The sequence below is a fragment of the Copadichromis virginalis genome, linkage group LG11, assembly GCF_057382275.1.
Source record: "Copadichromis virginalis isolate Kocher_CV1m ecotype Utaka linkage group LG11, C_Virginalis_male_GT1.1, whole genome shotgun sequence".
NCBI lineage: Eukaryota > Metazoa > Chordata > Actinopteri > Cichliformes > Cichlidae > Copadichromis > Copadichromis virginalis.
Window position 1 is genome coordinate 27,365,901 of NC_140628.1, and position 17,581 is coordinate 27,383,481.

The 17,581-nt window shown below is 38.5% G+C and overlaps 3 protein-coding genes across 6 annotated transcripts; 2 read left to right on the forward strand and 1 right to left on the reverse strand.

Moving 5' to 3' along the window:
* The first annotated feature begins 785 nt into the window (after positions 1–785).
* Positions 786–4,561, forward strand: LOC146698902 (C-X-C chemokine receptor type 3-like). Of its 2 annotated transcripts, XM_085471773.1 has the most exons (3): positions 786–1,239; positions 1,826–2,260; positions 2,525–4,561. In XM_085471773.1, exons 2-3 carry the CDS (start codon positions 1,829–1,831, stop codon positions 3,272–3,274), a joined length of 1,182 nt encoding a protein of 393 aa, XP_085327899.1. In that variant the 5' UTR covers positions 786–1,239; positions 1,826–1,828; the 3' UTR covers positions 3,275–4,561. The 2 variants fall into 2 exon arrangements, with proteins under 2 accessions (XP_085327899.1, XP_085327898.1); XM_085471772.1 differs by lacking the exon at positions 786–1,239 and having other exon boundaries at positions 1,756–2,260.
* Positions 4,562–8,464: 3,903 nt separating this feature from the next.
* On the forward strand, positions 8,465–11,409 carry LOC146698903 (C-X-C chemokine receptor type 3-like). Of its 3 annotated transcripts, none has more exons than XM_085471778.1 (3): positions 8,465–8,523; positions 9,517–9,885; positions 10,216–11,409. In XM_085471778.1, the coding sequence occupies exons 2-3, from the start codon at positions 9,526–9,528 to the stop codon at positions 10,960–10,962; spliced, it is 1,107 nt and encodes a 368-aa protein (XP_085327904.1). In that variant the 5' UTR covers positions 8,465–8,523; positions 9,517–9,525; the 3' UTR covers positions 10,963–11,409. The 3 variants fall into 3 exon arrangements, with proteins under 3 accessions (XP_085327904.1, XP_085327905.1, XP_085327903.1); XM_085471779.1 differs by having other exon boundaries at positions 8,471–8,629; XM_085471777.1 differs by lacking the exon at positions 8,465–8,523 and adding an exon at positions 8,636–8,994.
* Positions 11,410–14,075: 2,666 nt separating this feature from the next.
* Positions 14,076–17,019, reverse strand: LOC146698904 (C-X-C chemokine receptor type 3-like). The gene is made up of 3 exons (XM_085471781.1): positions 16,954–17,019; positions 15,603–15,989; positions 14,076–15,515 (listed from the first exon to the last, which is right to left on the reverse strand). The coding sequence occupies exons 2-3, from the start codon at positions 15,987–15,989 to the stop codon at positions 14,835–14,837; spliced, it is 1,068 nt and encodes a 355-aa protein (XP_085327907.1). The 5' UTR covers positions 16,954–17,019; the 3' UTR covers positions 14,076–14,834.
* Between the last annotated feature and the right edge of the window lie 562 nt (positions 17,020–17,581).

A 17,581-nucleotide genomic window follows, 5' to 3' on the forward strand; every position in this document is an offset into this window, starting at 1 on the left:
TTTAATAACATCGTAATTTGTATGGAAAATATTTATTTTAAAAAAATCTGCATGTAGTTGCTGTTACGATATTGCTTCAGGGAGCAGACATGACAGTCTTTTAGGTTTTGCCATCACTTTTTATTATGCGCTCAACACCACCCTCCTGTGGCTTCCACATGAACTGCACCTTAAACAACAACTTCACGCATATCATGACAGTTGTCAGGTCTAAAATATCTGACTTAAAAGTGTTTTAAACTAAATAAAAATACTTTGAAGTACATCAAAAAGTTCCAGAGACATTATAATGACTACCTAATAATTCCTGAAATGAAATCTATAAGAGAAGTTCAAAGGACAAAGTCTGCAGACTTTTTAAGGGGTCCCTAACATGCTTTTTTTTGTCGATGGCCATTATTTAAGGTTGAATTTAAATAATACTTCAAGATAAGTGCCCAAATAAATCAAATGATAACTGATTTATGATAATTACTTTATTAACAGATGTCTTTGAGCCAGTGTTTCCTTAGGACTTTTCTTATTTATGATTTCTTGTGTCTAGTTAGATCTCCCAACTGCCCACCCCATCTCACAATATCACAATATCAACAGCTCCCTCTAGTTTAGTAGCTCTTTATTCGATTATCTTTGTTTGCTGAAATCTAGTGGATCAAGCCAGGCATATAAACTAGTAACACGGAAGTGACGTTACGTGGTTTTTCGAAACAAACCACCTGTTTTTTCTTATTAAAGCCGGATGTCACAGAGGCTGAGCCAGTGTAACGCGTCTGTATGAGCGCTACTAAACCGCAGAGCCTCGTCTTTTTGAAAACGCATCTTTCTTTGAGATTTTTAGTCGTAGGCCTATCTGTTGCAGTTAAATTGTTATAATGCAATATTTTATCGTGAAAAACAACGAGGTGAGGCGTGATGAACCACAATATCCCAGTGGAATAGAAGTTAAGGTGTTTATAAGTCCTTTCTGTGCATGAGAGGCTTTAAGGTACGAGTCCGCATCGTCTGCATGATTGTGAGTGAAGATTCTTTGCTGAGCTCAGCTTTTCTTATCGTCTCGTTTACCATGACCCTTGTTTTTTATAGATTGAGTACTCAGCACGTGCGAGTTTTCTGTATTACAGGTTTATGATTCCTAAATTTTGAGCGCAAACGCAGCTTCTTAAGAGATTTCAGAGAAATAATGTATCTCTTCACCTGAAAAAGCTTCCCAAACTCTGCAGCTGAAGCTCTTTATGTGACGTAAGTGCATTTGTTTGCATAGATTAGCCCTCATGCAATATGAATATATTTTGACTTTTGTGAAGTGTTTTAACGTTACGCACATTTTCTTGTAGCAATTGAAGCTGCTGATAATTATCAGGCATGTCCCTTTCAGTTTCTTTTTGTATCAGCTTGCAAAAACGTTCCTAATCTTTAACTCCTGACTGTCCATTTCAACATCACTTAATAACAAAGCTGCGAGACTTTCTTGTAGATTTTAAGTGTGTGTGTGTGTGTGTGTGTGTGTGAGACAGAGAGAGAGAGAGAAAGGGGGGGAGCGACAACTGAGTACTGTACATCACACAGAACGAGAGACAGAGGAATCTATTCTGACATACAGCTTTTGAGGCACTGCAGCGCTTTTATCTTCTCTCTGTGTTTTGACTTTTTGTTTTGGTTCAACAGAACACGAATATGAGTACAGATGGTCTGGATGTGAACAGTGGAATTGACTATGACCCTAACATTAACTATCACTATCAGATGAGCCTTTTGTGAAAAGAGGCAGTGAGGCAGTGTGGGTGGCACTGATGTATTTTCTTCTGTCCTGTTTATGTCTCCACAGTATATGGACATGGCACAGCTGCATGTGGAAACCGACGGAATCTTAAAGTCTGATGACTATTTGGAATATGGCCAGAACAACACCCGTGATTATGATTATGATTACGATGCAGCAAATACAGTGAATAACACTACAGTGTTTACAGTGTTTAACAGCACAGTGGATAATGTTCCTGTGGAAAGAGGCAGTGAGGCAGTGTGGGTCCCTGCTCTGTATGCTGTAGTGTTTTTTGTTGGAATCCTGGGAAATATTATTCTCCTGAGAGTTCTGGTTCAAAAAAGGAGACAGTGGAGCATATCGGACACCTTTATTCTCCACCTGAGTTTTATGGACATCCTCCTCCTGTTAATGCTGCCCTTCTGGGCTGCACAGACAACTGAGCTTTGTGACTCGTTTTGGGGGATTTTCAGCCGGGTCTTTGGGGTCGTTTTCAAGGTAAGGACCAGATGTTGTGTGGAACAGAGACTGAAAGTGAAAACAAGACATTTTCAGTGAAGCTGTGAGAAAGCTGAACAGAGTCATTGTACTCAACAGGATGACAGTGACATCCACTGAGTATTTAAAATTTATATGGAAGAGAACAAGCTTAGAACAGCAGTTTAGAGTAGGACAGATGTGAAAGGGAAGAAATGAAGTGTAATTTTTATAGATGTTAGAGGTTTGTGTCTTACACTAAAAGTTCTCCCTGTCTTCTTCTAGCTCAACTACTATTGTGGGATCTTTCTGCTGGTTTGCATCAGTCTTCAAAACTACCTCTCTGCCATCCATGGCATCCAGTTATATTCCCACGGGAGGCACTGGTTAGTTCACATCAGCTGCCTGTCAGTCTGGCTTATCTCTGTCCTCCTCACTGCACCTGACTGGATTTTCCTGGTGGGTAAAAATAATTACACAGAAGTTAATACTTGTGTTAATATCTACCCTCAATCTGGAACTGACTGGCAGTTGTGGTCACGCCTGCTCCACCACATATTTGGCTTGGTGCTACCTGGACTCATGTTGATGATCTTTTGCTCACATATGCTACGGCGGCAGTGCAGCTGTAATGGCCTCCCAATCCCGAGAAATGTCACCGTCATCCTGTCTCTGGTGGTCGTATTCTGTCTGTGTTGGATGCCGTACAACTTCATACTTGTTTTAGACACTCTCCAGAACAGACTTCGGGATCCTCCTAATGATTCACAGGAAGGTTCTGAAAGTTCACTAAAAACCCTTCTCACGGTCACCTCTGCGTTAGGCTGCCTTCACGCCAGCCTGAGGCCTCTGCTGTATCTCGGCCTGTGTGGAAACTTCAGGCAACACTTACTGGCCATGCTGAGATGTAGTAAAACTGAACCAAAAGGCTCACTCTGGGATCTTGGTGTAGGCCAGAGACAGCAGCCTGATCACGGTCAGGATCAACAGGAAGAGCTGGAACGGATGATGGCTGTAGAGAATCTGTTAGCTTAGTGAAGATGAACAGATTTTGACTCAGATGTAAGTAGAACAACTTTACACTCCTGAGAGGAAGTGAATTCAGTTTCATGTCATGAGTTCAAGGGCTGGAGGATGTTATTCTGTGTAACTGACAAACAGATGTTTATATATAAAAATGACTCTCACATTCCACACATGCATCATAGTGACATATGCTCACCCAAAAGGGTTAAAAGTAGATATCTGTAAGTATCTGTATGATGAAGACGACGAGCTGAAACAGATGATGGGTGTAGAGAACCAGTCCGTTTAGGGAAGATGAACAGAGAAACATACTCTTTCGTGAGAAAGCTCAGATGTGATCATGATGATGTTACTGTCATGGTACTGGTTCATTGACCCACAGCTTTGAGTTTATTTAGGTCCATGACGTATTTTGTAGAATGTGTTTTTGCAGTGTTTGGTCTTGTTCTTTCTTTATAGAGTTATTGCTATTCTTATGTTCAGTTTGAAGCCCTGATGTCTATTGATTTTTTTTTTTTTTCCTTTCGGGTCCTGTTTGCCTTGGTATTGCCTCTGCGTGTCCTCCTCAGTATCTCCTGCGTCATTTTGCCACCCAGTGGAGTCTGTCTTGTCTTGTTTATTTGCCCGTTTCCACAGGCATGTGGGCATCTGTGTGTGTGTCTGGTTTCCCTCACCCTCTCTGTCCCTCACTCTCTCACCCTCGTTCTGTGTCTCCCTAGTCGTGTCTCTGAGTTTCGTCTCCCTTTGCTTACATGTTCTTGCCTGGGTCTCTATGTGAGTGTCACTTGTTGTTTTATTTTGACAGTACCTTATCTCATGTGTGTTATGTTCAGTTTGGCTTCCCTTGTTTTGTCAGATTTGTTCCTGATGTCTTTCCACCTGTTGTCCATCCTCTCCTAATCTGGTGTATTTAAGTCCTCAGATTGTTTCTGTTTGTTGTCCGTCTTTGTGTTGGTCCTCCTGTCATGGAGCCTGAGGGGCAGCACTGATAGTCGCCAGTATTTTTACATCTTGATTTCACTGTTGTAGCATGAGTACTGGGAATGTCCAGACAGGAGACCGGATGACAACAGCATGTAGTGTTGTTTGTTTTTGTTGGCAGATTTTAATCCTGCTCTAAATGTGTCTTATGCTTAAAACTGATTCACAAATATTTTAAAAAGAATTATAGTGGAATAGTCTTTAACCTGACTAGCAATAAAATAAGTTTGCATTTAAAATGTTTACTTTTCTTTTGTTTACATAGCAGATTTTTGCTCAAAATGTGTGCTTATGTCTAAAACATTTTTTCTAATTTTGCACATATTACTATGGAAGCCCGTTTCCGCCACTAAAAAAAAAAAAAAAGGATCCATAACTCAAAATTTCGAGTTATTTTCTCGAAATTTCGAGTTATTTTCTCGAAATTTCGAGTTATTTTCTCGAAATTTCAACATATTAACTCAAAATTTTGAGAAAAGCAACTCGAAATTTCGAGTTCGCGCTGCCAATCAGTAATCTACGTGAATGACGTCATTTCCATGTTACCCGGAAGCTGAAGCCCTCAGCTACAAATGCTACAGCTAAGCTACCGGTATTACATCCAGTCGTGAATGCACAGATTGCTGAGTGTTTTCAGCCTGGCTTCACAAATGATGAAATCCCTGTGTTATTAGCTGAATCACATGGTGTTACTATCAGCAAACATACTTTAATTTGTTGGGATCCGTTTTTGAGTGCGCGGTCCTGCGCCATATGCTTCCGTGTAACAAGAAAGCGACCTCATTCACGTATATTTTTGATTGGCAGAGCTAACTCGAAATTTTGAGAAAAGTAACTCGAAATTTCGAGTTATTATCTCGAAATTTCGAGAAAATAACTCGAAATTTCGAGAAAATAACTCGAAATTTCGAGAAAATAACTCGAAATTTCGAGTTATGGATACTAGCTTTTTTTTTTTTTTTAGTGGCGGAAACGGGCTTCCATATATTACAGTGCACATTTCTAAGATTTTATATTTTTTTAAAGTGTTAAGTCTTTTGTTTGTTTGGGTTTTTTTTTGTTTGTTTGTTTGTTTGTTTTGTTTTTTACAGCTCAGCAAATTAAGATTCAGAAACTCACTAACATACAACCAAAACACCTTTTAGATCAATAATGGCATTTTCAAATTACATGCATTATTATTATTATTATTATTATGTCACTTAAAGTAAGTGGAAACGCTGTTATGTGCTTTGTGTTTTACAACCCTACATTCTTGTTTAAGATAACCTCAGAGAAGCTATAAGTCAGGGAAGGTAGCTGTCGTAGCTGTGTTTGCACGCTGCAAAGTGGCTCTACTTTTAGCATCACACCTGCCACCATTTCCTTCAGAATGCACTGTCAAGATTCTTTCTGTGTCTCTAATATATCTCTTATATCTTCTGCAGATATGCTTTGATGTTAATTATTTTCTATATACCAAAATGTATCAAATAATAATAATTGTGAAATAAAAGGAAAAGGATACATAATGTTCAATGTGTAATGTGTATTTCTTTTCAGGGTCCACAACCAGCCTGATAAAACTGTGTTCTTTTAGCTGGAAACAAAGTAAAGCTCTTTGTTTTTCTTGGTGAATTTTTTATTTTAGAAAATTGCATGCGTGCAAAAGAGCCCCAGGTTGGTACTGTCCCATGCCTAGACACGATGGGACAAGTGCATCAGGGTATTTGGCATTTAAACAAAACAAACAAGTTTAAAAACAAAAACAAAAAACAGCCATATCAAATACGCAGATACACTTGCTGTTATGGCCCTTTAGGAAATAAGAGTGTGGGAAAATACCATATATAGTGTAAAAAAAACTCCCTGACACAAAGTTTGGAGCTGAGATGTTCTGGGTATGATGATGGAAAGAGAAACCTCAGAAGAGGTTGTTATTTTTTTTAAATCTTCTGTACCTTGTAGCTGACATCAGGTCTGGCTTGATTACAGAATTATGTCATTTTCTTACACCTCAAATTATTTTTGAGGGGATTTCCTTACTCTTTTACTTAGAATGGTGAAAGTGTAGTCATACAAACGAGGTGGAGGAGGGTCAAACATTACAGTAAGAAAGTAAAGGCTCAGACGAGGACGTACCAGCTTTTGAGCCTGAAAAGAGGGAACATGATGGCCTCCAAAGTCCATTGTGGGTAAGAAGTGGTGTACAAGCTAGGGCTCTGAAGTTGTGAAATTTGGTTTCTCAACTGGCATATACGCACTGACCTGTGCAGGGAGTCAATCCGGTTTAAGTGTTGTTGAAAGTTAACTGACAAAGACGGGAGGCTCACAATTCAAAGCATTTTTATCATATATCCTATTAATCAAAAAGGATAAAGAAAGCGTGTGTGTGTGTGTGTGTGTGTGTGCGCGCGCGCGCACGTGCCTGCGTATGCGTGCATGTGAGCCGTACAATTAATACTTGTTATTATGGATGGTATGGGTGGCAGCACATTGTTCATGCTAAGGCACCTTAAAAGCTTATATGTCTTCCTCTGAGCTTTCACCTTCCTGTTCTGTCTTGCCTTCCTCTACCTCATGACAGCAGTGAGTCTGACTTCCCTTCCACACTTTCAAGTAAAATCTGCTTCACCCTGCCCTCTGCTTTCTGAAGTGAGGACATATAGGTTGGAAATGGTGGTACATTTCTGAAATCCTACACATAACCACTAAGAGTTTCAAATTGAAACAATTTGAGTTTTGGCAATAGAATCATAATATCAGCAAAACAAGGTATCTGTTTCCCATCTGGACATAAAATGTGCATGCTGCAATTCCCATCCTTTTGAAAAGAAAGTCTATGTAGTCTGTTAGCTCAACCCCCACAAATGTGTTGTTAATTGAAAGCCCTAGATATCACATTGACAGTGCAGCAGGACTCATAAATCATATAAATGTCCCCAACAGAGGACAAAAATTAAATTCTGGGTTTCAGAGGATAATAAATGTGAGCATAATTTATTCTCAGAAGCCACTATAAAGTTAAGAAGACAAAGGACCACACATTGAACAACTGAGATGAAACACACTGAGTGCTGCATTGAGTTAAACTTAATATTTACAGTTAAGCTGGGATTCCTGTTTAGGACCTTTCTTTTAGAAAAAAAAACAGACCTTTGTGTCAAAATAGCAAAGTCAGATATAAATCCTGTAAAGACCATGATACTACATACGTACTTACATGTATGGAACGCCACATGCACGTCATCACGCATCGTTTGATTGCAATGGAGCGCCCTCTGCTGGATTTGGGTTAAACGGCAGACATCTAAACTTTTTGTTTTTAACCTTACACGTTGTATAAGTACGGAAGAGGATTAGGGCCACTGGGGGGAAAAAAAGAATTCTGACTTTAATCTCAGAATTCTGACTTTTTTCTCAGAATTCTGACTTTAATCTCAGAATTCTGACGAGATTAAAGTCAGAGTTCTTTTTTTCCCCCAGTGGCCCTAATCCTCTGTCGTATATAAGCATGTTTACACATTGACTTATTTCCTATTTTTCCAGAAAAAAAATTAAAAACGAAGGACGGCTTGAAACTTTTTCAAAGTATTGCATGTTATAAATATTCTGACACCTGCACCAACAAACAACAGCTGCATTCGTCTTGGCCACAGACTGCGGTAAACGACTTTTGAGCAGGTCATGTTAAAAATCAGTTTAATTAAAATAACTAATATGAAACTTACATTAGTGTCTCTTTCACAATTAAAGTTAGATTGGCATCATTTTGATATTTAGCTCTCTACTTCATTCTAATTATCTGCTACACTCTTAGGTTTGTTTAAATAGCAACATCATCACTTTATGAGTGGAGTTAGGTAACTCCAGCCGGCCAACCCATCTCACAATCTCAACAGCTCCCTCTAGTTTAGCAGCTATTTATGCGATGCTTTGTCTGTTTTGTTTCCTTCTTTTCAGAAGCCTGAATCAAGCCAGACGTCTAAAGGCGAGACACGGAAGTGAGTTGGGGGCCACCTTCAAAACAAACCACCTGTTTTTCCACATTAAACACGGAGGTCACAGAGAATTAGCCAGTGTCGCCACTGGAAGGTGTCTGTCTGAGCGCCGCAAAACCACAGAGCCTAGTCTTTTTCTTAAATTCTCTTTCTTTTGGATTTTCAGTCGTATCCGCTGTAGTGTAATTATTATGCAGTATTTTATTTTGAAAAATAAAATATTGTATTTTCGCGTATTGTATTATTTGACTGAAGTGGCAATTTGCGAGCGAGGTGACGTGTGATGAACCAAAACAAGTCAGTGGAGTAAAAATTAAAATGTTTATAATTCCTTTATGTGCGTGACACGTTTAAAGGTAGCAGTTTGTGTGCGGGGCGTGTCTCCGATAAGCGAACTACTGTGGTGAGCTCAGCTTTTTTTTTCACCGTCTCCTTCTAAGTTACGTCTGCTCGCCGGAGCGCTTATGTTTGTGGATCTACTTTCAGCGTATTGTTCTGTAATTACAGTTTCATGGTTCTATAATTTAACTGTGTTTGGTAGCTGTAAAGAACGCTATCGCGCCTTTTTCAGTTGTACTTGACAGGCGTCGGACAGCTGCGGGAGTTCGTCTGTGCTCCCTCCAAAAACACCCGACCGGTAGTCACCCTATAAAACTGAGTGACCCGAGGTTGAAGCGGTAGGCTATGTGCGGGTCCTGTTTTTAGTAACATCGACCTACAGCGCGCAGAAAGCTGCTCAAACTCTACAGCCGAAGCTCTTTATGTGAAGTACGTACATTTATTTGCATATATCAGCCCTCCTACAATATGTATTTTAACATATGAACATTTTACTGGCAGCCATGAAAGTTACTGATAATTCTGTCTACTTTCTGTTTGCAATAACTGTGTGCGCAAACTTAGCGTTCCCTATCCTTAACTCTTGACTCTTCTGGTTTTGTAGAAGCTTTATTTTAACAACGGTAAAAAGCAAAGCTGGGAGGCAGTTTTATAGATTAAAATGTGTGTGTGTGTGTGTGTGTGTGTGTGTGTGTGTGTGTGTGTGTGTGTGTGACTAAGGAGAACTGTACTTTCCGTTTGTCAGCCCCACAATTGCTACATCACAACATGTGAGTTGTTGTGTGTTTGTGCATTTACTATAAGCTGGGTTTACCAACGGGAAATTTCAGGGAACTAACATGACTTTTACCCAGAGAGAAAGAAAGAGAGGAATCTATTCTGACATAGAGCTTCTGAGGCACTGCAGCATTTTTGTCTGGTCTCAGTGTTTCAACATTTTTGTCTTCACAGTTCACGAACATGGGTGATATAGATGTGGATCTCGATGGAATATTTAAAGAGAATGACACATTTCCTGAGGAGGACTATGAGTATGAGTATCCAGGGGATGAGTCTTTTGTGAAAAGAGGCAGTGAGGCAGTGTGGGTCCCTGCTCTGTACTCCATAGTGTTTGTTGTTGGAATCCTGGGAAATATTATTCTCCTGACAGTTCTGGTTCAAAAGAGGAGACTGTGGAGCATATCGGACACCTTTATTCTCCACCTGAGTATCGCGGACATCCTCCTCCTGTTAATGCTGCCCTTCTGGGCTGCACAGACAAGTCAGCCTTGTGACTGGTCCTTGGGCATTTTCAGCCAGATCTTTGGAGTCGTTTTCAAGGTAAGGACTAGATGTTGTATGGATCAGATAGAGACTGAAAATAAAAGCAAGACATTTTCAGTGAAGCTGTGAGAAAGTTTTTTTTGTTTTGCTGTACTCCATCATTTTTCTGCTGAATTTAGTTTCTTGGCAGAACGTGCAGAACAGAGTCATTGTACTCAACAGGATGACAGTGACATCCACTGAGTATTTAACATTTTTAAGGAAGAGAACAAGCTTAGAACAGCAGTTTAGAGTAGGACAGATGTGAAAGGGAAGAAATGAAGTGTAATTTTTATAGAAGTTAGAGGTTTGTGTCTTACGCTAAAAGTTCTCCCTGTCTTCTTCTAGCTCAACTACTACTGTGGAATCTTTCTGCTGTTTTGCATCAGTCTTCAAAACTACCTCTCTGCCATCCATGGCATCCAGTTGTATTCCCACGAGAAGCCCTTCTTTGTTCACATCAGCTGCCTGTCAGTCTGGCTTATCTCTGTCATCCTCACCGTACCTGACTGGATTTCCCCAGGGACTAAAAAGGACTCCACAGAAGAGAAAACATGTGTTCACATCTACCCTCAATCTGGAACTGACTGGCAGTTGTGGTCACGCCTGTTCCACCACATATTTGGCTTGGTGCTACCTGCATTCATGCTGATGATCTTCTCACATATGCTATGGCGGCAGTGCAGCTCTAATGGGGCCCGAATCCAGAGAAATGTCACCGTCATCCTGCCTCTGGTGGTCGTATTCTGTGTGTGTTGGATGCCGTACAACTTCATATTTTTTTTGGACACTGTCCAGAACAGACTTCAGAAACATCCTGATGATTTACATAAAAGCTCTGAAGGTTCACTAAAAATACTTCTTATGGGCACCTCTGCGTTAGGCTGCCTTCACGCCAGCCTGAGGCCTCTGCTGTATCTCGGCCTGTGTGGAAACTTCAGGCAACACTTACTGGCCATGCTGAGATGTAGTAAAACTGAACCAAAAGGCTCACTCTGGGATCTTGGTGTAGACCAGAGACAGCAGCCTGACCACGGTCAGGATCAACAGCAAGAGCTGGAACAGATGACGGATGCAGAGAATCCGTTAGCTTAGTGAAGATGAACATACTCTCTTGCGACTCAAGTGTGAGATGAGCAACTTTACACTCCTGAGACGAAGTGAATTCAGTTTCATGTCATGAGTTGATGGGGTGGAGGACTTGTTTCTGCGTAACTGACAAGCAGATTTTTATATATAAAAATGACTCTCACATTCCACACATGCATCATGGTGACATATGCTCACCCAAAAGGGTTAAAACGGATGTCTGTATTTTATTTTTGAATTATTTAAAATAAAGGTATTTAGTTTTTTATGATTAGTAAAACATTTGTGTTGCCAATTAACAGTTTTCAACACAGTTTTCGAAAAGCTAATATCATAATCTTTGAAATTCAGTGTAATGCAAGTTGTTACCTTTGGCAGTGTTATTGACATCGTATGTTAAACAGTCCCAAACAGTTTATAACTTTAACACCATTAAAACAATTCAGTGTTTAAGCTTTCTTTCTTGTGCTCTCTTTGACTTGTCTTGAAGCAGTAAATCCCGAGATTGCGTAATGACATGTCAGCGTGTGATTGCTTTGCAGTTAAGGAATTTCCCCTCAAGCCAGTTTACTTAACTTAAAAAATCATTGTTTCTGGGAATGTACAAATGTGACACAGGAAGAAAAGAAAAAAGTGGTGATGTCATCAGTCAGGTGACAGAGCGCGGTGGAGGAGGGGTGCTGCACCCTTTTCGTAGCTTTCTATTTACAGTCATCTGAAGACGTGTCTGTGTTTAGTAGGAAGAACTGTGTGAGGCTTTGTGAACAGAGCCAGCTGACAGAAAACCAGCAGACCAGTATGTGGGAGAAGAACGCACGTTAGAGAAGATAAAAACTTATTGTGATGACAATAGTCTGTGTTGTGCTGCACACACACACAAAAGCCTGTGGTTTTATGCTTTCACACTGCTCAGCACGTCGTGACCTGCCATGCTTGCCTGGTTTCAAATCCTAACAATCTTGAGAAATGTAACTATGTTCAGAAATAAATGTACTTTCGGTACTGAGTGTTCTTCTGAAAACTCGCTGTGCAGTAATTTCACACTTGAAAATATTCAGTTTCCTCGTTTCGACGCACTCCTTCCTCTGTTTAGTGTTTTGTGACTCCAGAGAGTCTGTAAGAGCGCATGATGCAATAAAAGAAATGGTGGCTGTCGAAAGCAGCAGAAACAGTCTTCGTGTTTAAGATGTGGTTTACAGTTTTCAGCTGCACCTCAAGCATTATTTCCTGCTTCAGCTTATCTGGCAACTAAGATAGAGAAAACCAGCTAATCAGGTCTTTTGTTTAATGAGTAACAAATCTGGTATGAGCAAAGAGAAAGTCTTTGTATACAACTTGATCAAATGTAAGCACATTTAGCAAAAATACTAAATGATTAACACAAATCCAGGGCTAGTTGACCCTGTTTGGCTGTGTTTGCAGACAGTGTCTTTAATCCACCTTACTCTCTGTTGCTTTACTGAAATGTTTATAGTGTAGACATCCTGACTGTGGTTGGGATGATCTAAGTACTGCTGTCATCAGCCTGCTATTGTCAGATATTTGCCTTTCACGTAATTATGAAAACAAAAGCAGTCATGTCATTGTCCACATGTTTTTCTGAATGTCGATCATGTGGATGTCATTTGTTTTGGAGAAGTGAGTCACATGTCATATTATATCTCATTGTTTCCATCTGTTACGTAAGATCTCTGTCACCGAGCCAGTGCGTCTACCTTTCATTTTTATGGTTTCAGTTTCCAGTTAAAAGCATGTAAGCTGTTTTTACAAAAACTGCTGGATGTGAGTTTAAAATTTTCTCTATCATTCTTACATCCATTCTTCATCTGTTTGCCAAAATCGGTCGTGAACTTAACTTCTGCTCGGTTTACACAGGCCATTATAAAAATTTTATATATACAGAAAAAAAGAGGGAAGAAATAGACCAAAATGTTGTGCTGTCTTCTGTCACGTCAGTCGACATGTACTGAGTAAAGACTTCATGAGCAGAAGACAAACAAGTCACACAGTGGTTTCATAACGTGATTTGAAAGCTGCTTTTTTTGTTTAGATAATGCTTAAAGCAGGTAGAAATAAGCAAATAATGCATGTAATAATGCAGCTTTTTTATCTTTGCAGGCTCCTCTCCTGCACTGAACTCTATACTGTAAACATTAAATATTGGGAGTCGTTATAATAAGTAGAGTTATGGTATGTTGTAAACAGGAAAGTTCCCTTCAGCTCAATAAGATTGTAGAGCAGCATCTATACTGACAACCAATAAACTAACCAAAACAATAATTTATTCATTTTTTTTGTTCTTTTAAAAAATGTTTTTTACACGTTTATTTTGTCAGCAATTGTAACAGGTATTTCTCTGGTTTTACTTTTTATTTATTTACCAACAAAATTGTTATTACCACAAATATAAACTCTGGGAAATAAACTTCCTCAAAAAAGAGCCAAAAGCTTTTACTGAGGAGTAGAATTTTTGATTTAACTACCTATAAACTCACCAACAAACATGTTCAATCATTTAAGTGTTCATTTTACATTTTTATTTTACTTTTGCTTTGAAGTCTTGTTAAAAATGTGTGTTTTATGTCTAAAATTGCTTTTTAGAAACATGTTCTAACACACCTCAGATTTAGAATTTTCCAAACTGTTAAGTTTTTTTATACAGCTCAGAAAAACAGTTTGTTTAACATAAAAACATTAAAATAATAGAACGTTGTATAACAGTAAGAGTAATGGTGGCCTTCATTATGGTTTTAAAATCACCAGCGATAGACAACATTTCCAAACTGCATGCATTATAGGCCACAGAAATTATGCAATCCCACACACAAAAAAAGCTGAAGTAATTCTGGGAAGTAATTATAGACCTATGCATACATTAATTATACGTGTATAGGAGAGCCACACAGAGTCAAGTCAGCAAAAGTACCAGTGTCAATGCCTGTAATTTAAGCCTCACACCTCATCTTTCTTGCGGTGTGGACTGGAAAGAATTTCTCTGCATGTCTAATATATCTCTTTAAATCCACTACAGATTTGCTTTCTTGTTAATTAATTCCATATATTTCAAAATGTAGTAAATATCCATATTGTTTACAGTAATTTTGTAGGTTGGTTTTAAAATGCCATTTTGAAGTAATGTAAATAAAGTGTGTGTAGTAAATTTGAATTTTGAAAGATGTGGTGGCTGAATATTCATTGGGTTGACTTTTGCTTTGTCTACTATGTGAAATTTTTAAAACAAAATTTCATTACTTTAAACATTTTTTGCGCAAATAAAAAAAATATTTGTCTGTAAAAGTGAATTTAGCCTTTAAACCTGAGAGTAAAATCCTCATCTAATGGTGCTTTCCAGAAGTATTCCAAGAGAATATATATTCCTGGGTGTAAATCCTGATATTTTCAAAAGCAGCCTATATAAACAGGAACAAACCCAGCTTAAAACGACTGGGCCCCCGCATAACACCAGTGGGTCCTTCCTATTTAAAGAACTGCTTTCAGTCAGTCAGAATTCTCTGTAACATCAACTAAAACTTTACACTTTGTATCAGAGACTACAGTTGTGATTGGAAGCTTATATAAATTCATCATGAGGATGAACTTGACAGTAATTTTGGACAGGGAGAGTTCTGGCTCCTAAAGAAAGAAAGAAGGAATCAATCAGTGGCCCTCATTTTGGAGCTCCATCTATTATCATGGGGTGAGCATGACCATGAGAAAAGGTGTAGGGGAAAGCGGTGCTCTACTTACACTGTATTTAATGAAGGTGGGGTGCTGCTGCCTTCAACTGAGGACATAGCCAGACTGTGGAAGAAATACTTAGAGGAGCTCCTTAATCTGGCTGACTGTTCTTTAGAGGAAGCACAGTCAGGGGGAACAATTCACCTATGATTTGTTTGATGATTTGATGAAACATTTAAGTCTGACATGAACACTGTTTCCCTGCTCAGGAGCCGACGCCGGAACTTCTCACTCACAAAAGCATACAGGATGGGATTGAGGCAGCAGTGAATGAAACCCACACAGGTGGTCACTGTCTTAATTTTCTCCAGGGATGTTGTGTCTGAACAAGTTTCATTACTGATATCAAAATTAAACGTTTCCACTAAGAGCGTGATGTTGTACGGGGTCCAGCAGATAAAGAAAACCACCACCACAGCCACAATAACTTTAAAAGCTCTCTGCTTTTGATGGCTCTGGGCACCACACCTCAGCTGATGCAAAATGCAGGAGTAGCAGAACATCATGATGGCTGAAGGAAGTGCAAAGCCAACTATGAGGTAAATCATGCGTGATGCCAACCTCCAATTATATACAGCCTCCTCACCAAATTTGTAATAATTGGGAACACACTCTCTTCTGCCTCGTCTATCATCAAACACATCTTCTAAAAAGATCCAGTCAATGATAGAGAGAAGCAGGGAAAAGCACCACACCATCAGGCAGCTGGCCTGAACAACCCAAGGCTTCTTCCTTGAGTACATCTGTGTAGCATGGACGATGGACAGGTAGCGGTCCAGACTGATGCAGGCCAGGAGAAGGATCCCACTGTAGAAATTAATCTAAAGAAATCAATGAAAGACACTTCTGCTAAATTAATTGAAAGTACAGATTTTTTCACTGCATCTTTACTTCAGCACAATACTTACTGTAAAAACACTTCCACTGATCTTGCACAGGGGAGTACCAAATGTCCATCCATCACTTTTGGCATACTGTACTGCCCAGATGGGCAGCGTCACCAGCATCAGGATATCTGCCACTCCCAGATGGAAGATGAATATATCTGTCGCACTCCAGGTCTTCCTACTCCGAGCCAGTATCCTCAACAGCAATCCGTTCCCAAGCAGACCAACAACGAACACCACAGAGTACAGAACTGGTATGAACACAGCTTCAAAATTCACAGTCTCAGTCAGGCTGCAAATATCACCCTCTTCATAAGAGCCATTCGAGTCTGAATAGTTATAGTTCTCATAGAAATCAGACCAGTCAAGGTCCTCCCCTGTCACTGTAATCTTTTCATCTTCCATCATCTGTGGACAGACAGAGAAAAGGATGCAAATTTTCACTTAGACTCTGACTTATGATGTGATTTTCAACCACATGGTCGATCATGTTTTCTGTATTTTTTGTTTTCTGTATTTAGTTTTTTGTTTGTTTGTTTGTTTTTTTAATGCATGCCTTTAAAAAAGCTGCTGCATTAGATATTCCGTGCCTTCCAGTTAAAGTAGTTGGAAACACTACTAATATTATCCAGGTAAAGAACACATTGGGTTTTTTTTAAATAGATAATATTTTAACAGTGAGGACAGGGTAAAAAAAAAACAAACACAGAAACTGGATACATAAAGCTTTGCTTTGTACGGTTTATTTATTTATTTATTTTTATTAACTGAATTACTTGTACCAATCAACAAAAGACAGTGTCAACCATTTTAGTCATACTATTGGTTTATTTTTTAATTTCTTAATTTCTTTTAACTGTTTTGTATCTTCTTCTTCTTTTATTTATGCTGGTACAATTTAGGGAAGAGAAACTGATATACACCAACCAAGAGGAAGCATGTAAATTCACATTTTGCAAGAAATTAAGAGTCAGGTGGCTCTAGACATTAGTCGTAAACATAATGTCATAAACGTACTGAATGTTTAAAACAAAATATAAGGAAAATATCACTCGTCACGTCACATCACAGTTTAATATGCTGTAGTTTGTCACTGAGAACTGAAGGTGTGTATACAAACAGAAAAACAATCCTGTAAAGAAAAACATACACCCCTCTGCATCAAATCAATTCAATTTGTGATCATTTAGTAAATTCTTAAACGCATAATTAATTAATGTAAACAGAGAGTGGTCAATGTAGTTAAAATGCATAATAGGATGTTGACCAAAATTTAAGAATAATGACATACTCGTGAAAAATTAGAAATAGCCAGTATAGAATGATAAATAATTCAATAATTCAATAATAAAGGCATAAAATAAAAACATACCAAAGTAGAAGTCTCTAATATCGTAGATAATAAAAATGTGTCCAGAGCTCTACCTCCAGCAGTGCCGATAAAAGCATCTAAATCGGTTAAAGAGGAAGCTCACACAAAAACAAAACCAAAACAAACTCCTCCACCTTACTAGGCACATTATGAGCTAGCATTTGATGTTTTTATATAAAATTATTAACTTTGTTTTGAAAAAAGTATTTTTGTAAAAAATAATAACAATACTTTTAAATTTTATTTGTATGTTTTATTTTGTATTTATTCTTTTTTTTAAGATGCTGAAAATGTAGCTTACAACTGCACTTCATATATTTAAATTGTGCTTTTAAGATGTCTGGAACTAACTACAGCAGACATAACTGAACCCATTTACAAATTTGCTGTAAAGCTGTAAGATTTCCTCATTGTTGCCTTTACATTTTTGTTATTAATGTGAATATATGATATAAAATCTTATAGGATCAGTGTGTAAGTGGTGGTTCCACTGTCTATGTACACATTTCTGTGAAATCAGGCACAAAACCTAAAAACACTCATCAGATTCATTTTGAAGTTATGTTTCAGACTTTTTTAGGAATTAAAAGACTTAGAGTTTTAGTCTATAAGTGTTATCAATATGTTA

Bases quoted from the DNA above. Each gene is read 5' to 3' on its own strand.
- LOC146698902 (XM_085471772.1), top strand. From the start codon at position 1,814: ATGTCTCCACAGTATATGGACATGGCACAGCTGCATGTGGAAACCGAC. The intron at 2,261-2,524 runs GTAAGGACCAGA...GTCTTCTTCTAG, and splicing joins TCTTTGGGGTCGTTTTCAAG to CTCAACTACTATTGTGGGAT.
- LOC146698903 (XM_085471778.1), top strand. From the start codon at position 9,526: ATGGGTGATATAGATGTGGATCTCGATGGAATATTTAAAGAGAATGAC. The intron at 9,886-10,215 runs GTAAGGACTAGA...GTCTTCTTCTAG, and splicing joins TCTTTGGAGTCGTTTTCAAG to CTCAACTACTACTGTGGAAT.
- LOC146698904 (XM_085471781.1), bottom strand. From the start codon at position 15,989: ATGATGGAAGATGAAAAGATTACAGTGACAGGGGAGGACCTTGACTGG. The intron at 15,516-15,602 runs GTAAGTATTGTG...TGATTTCTTTAG, and splicing joins TCAGTGGAAGTGTTTTTACA to ATTAATTTCTACAGTGGGAT.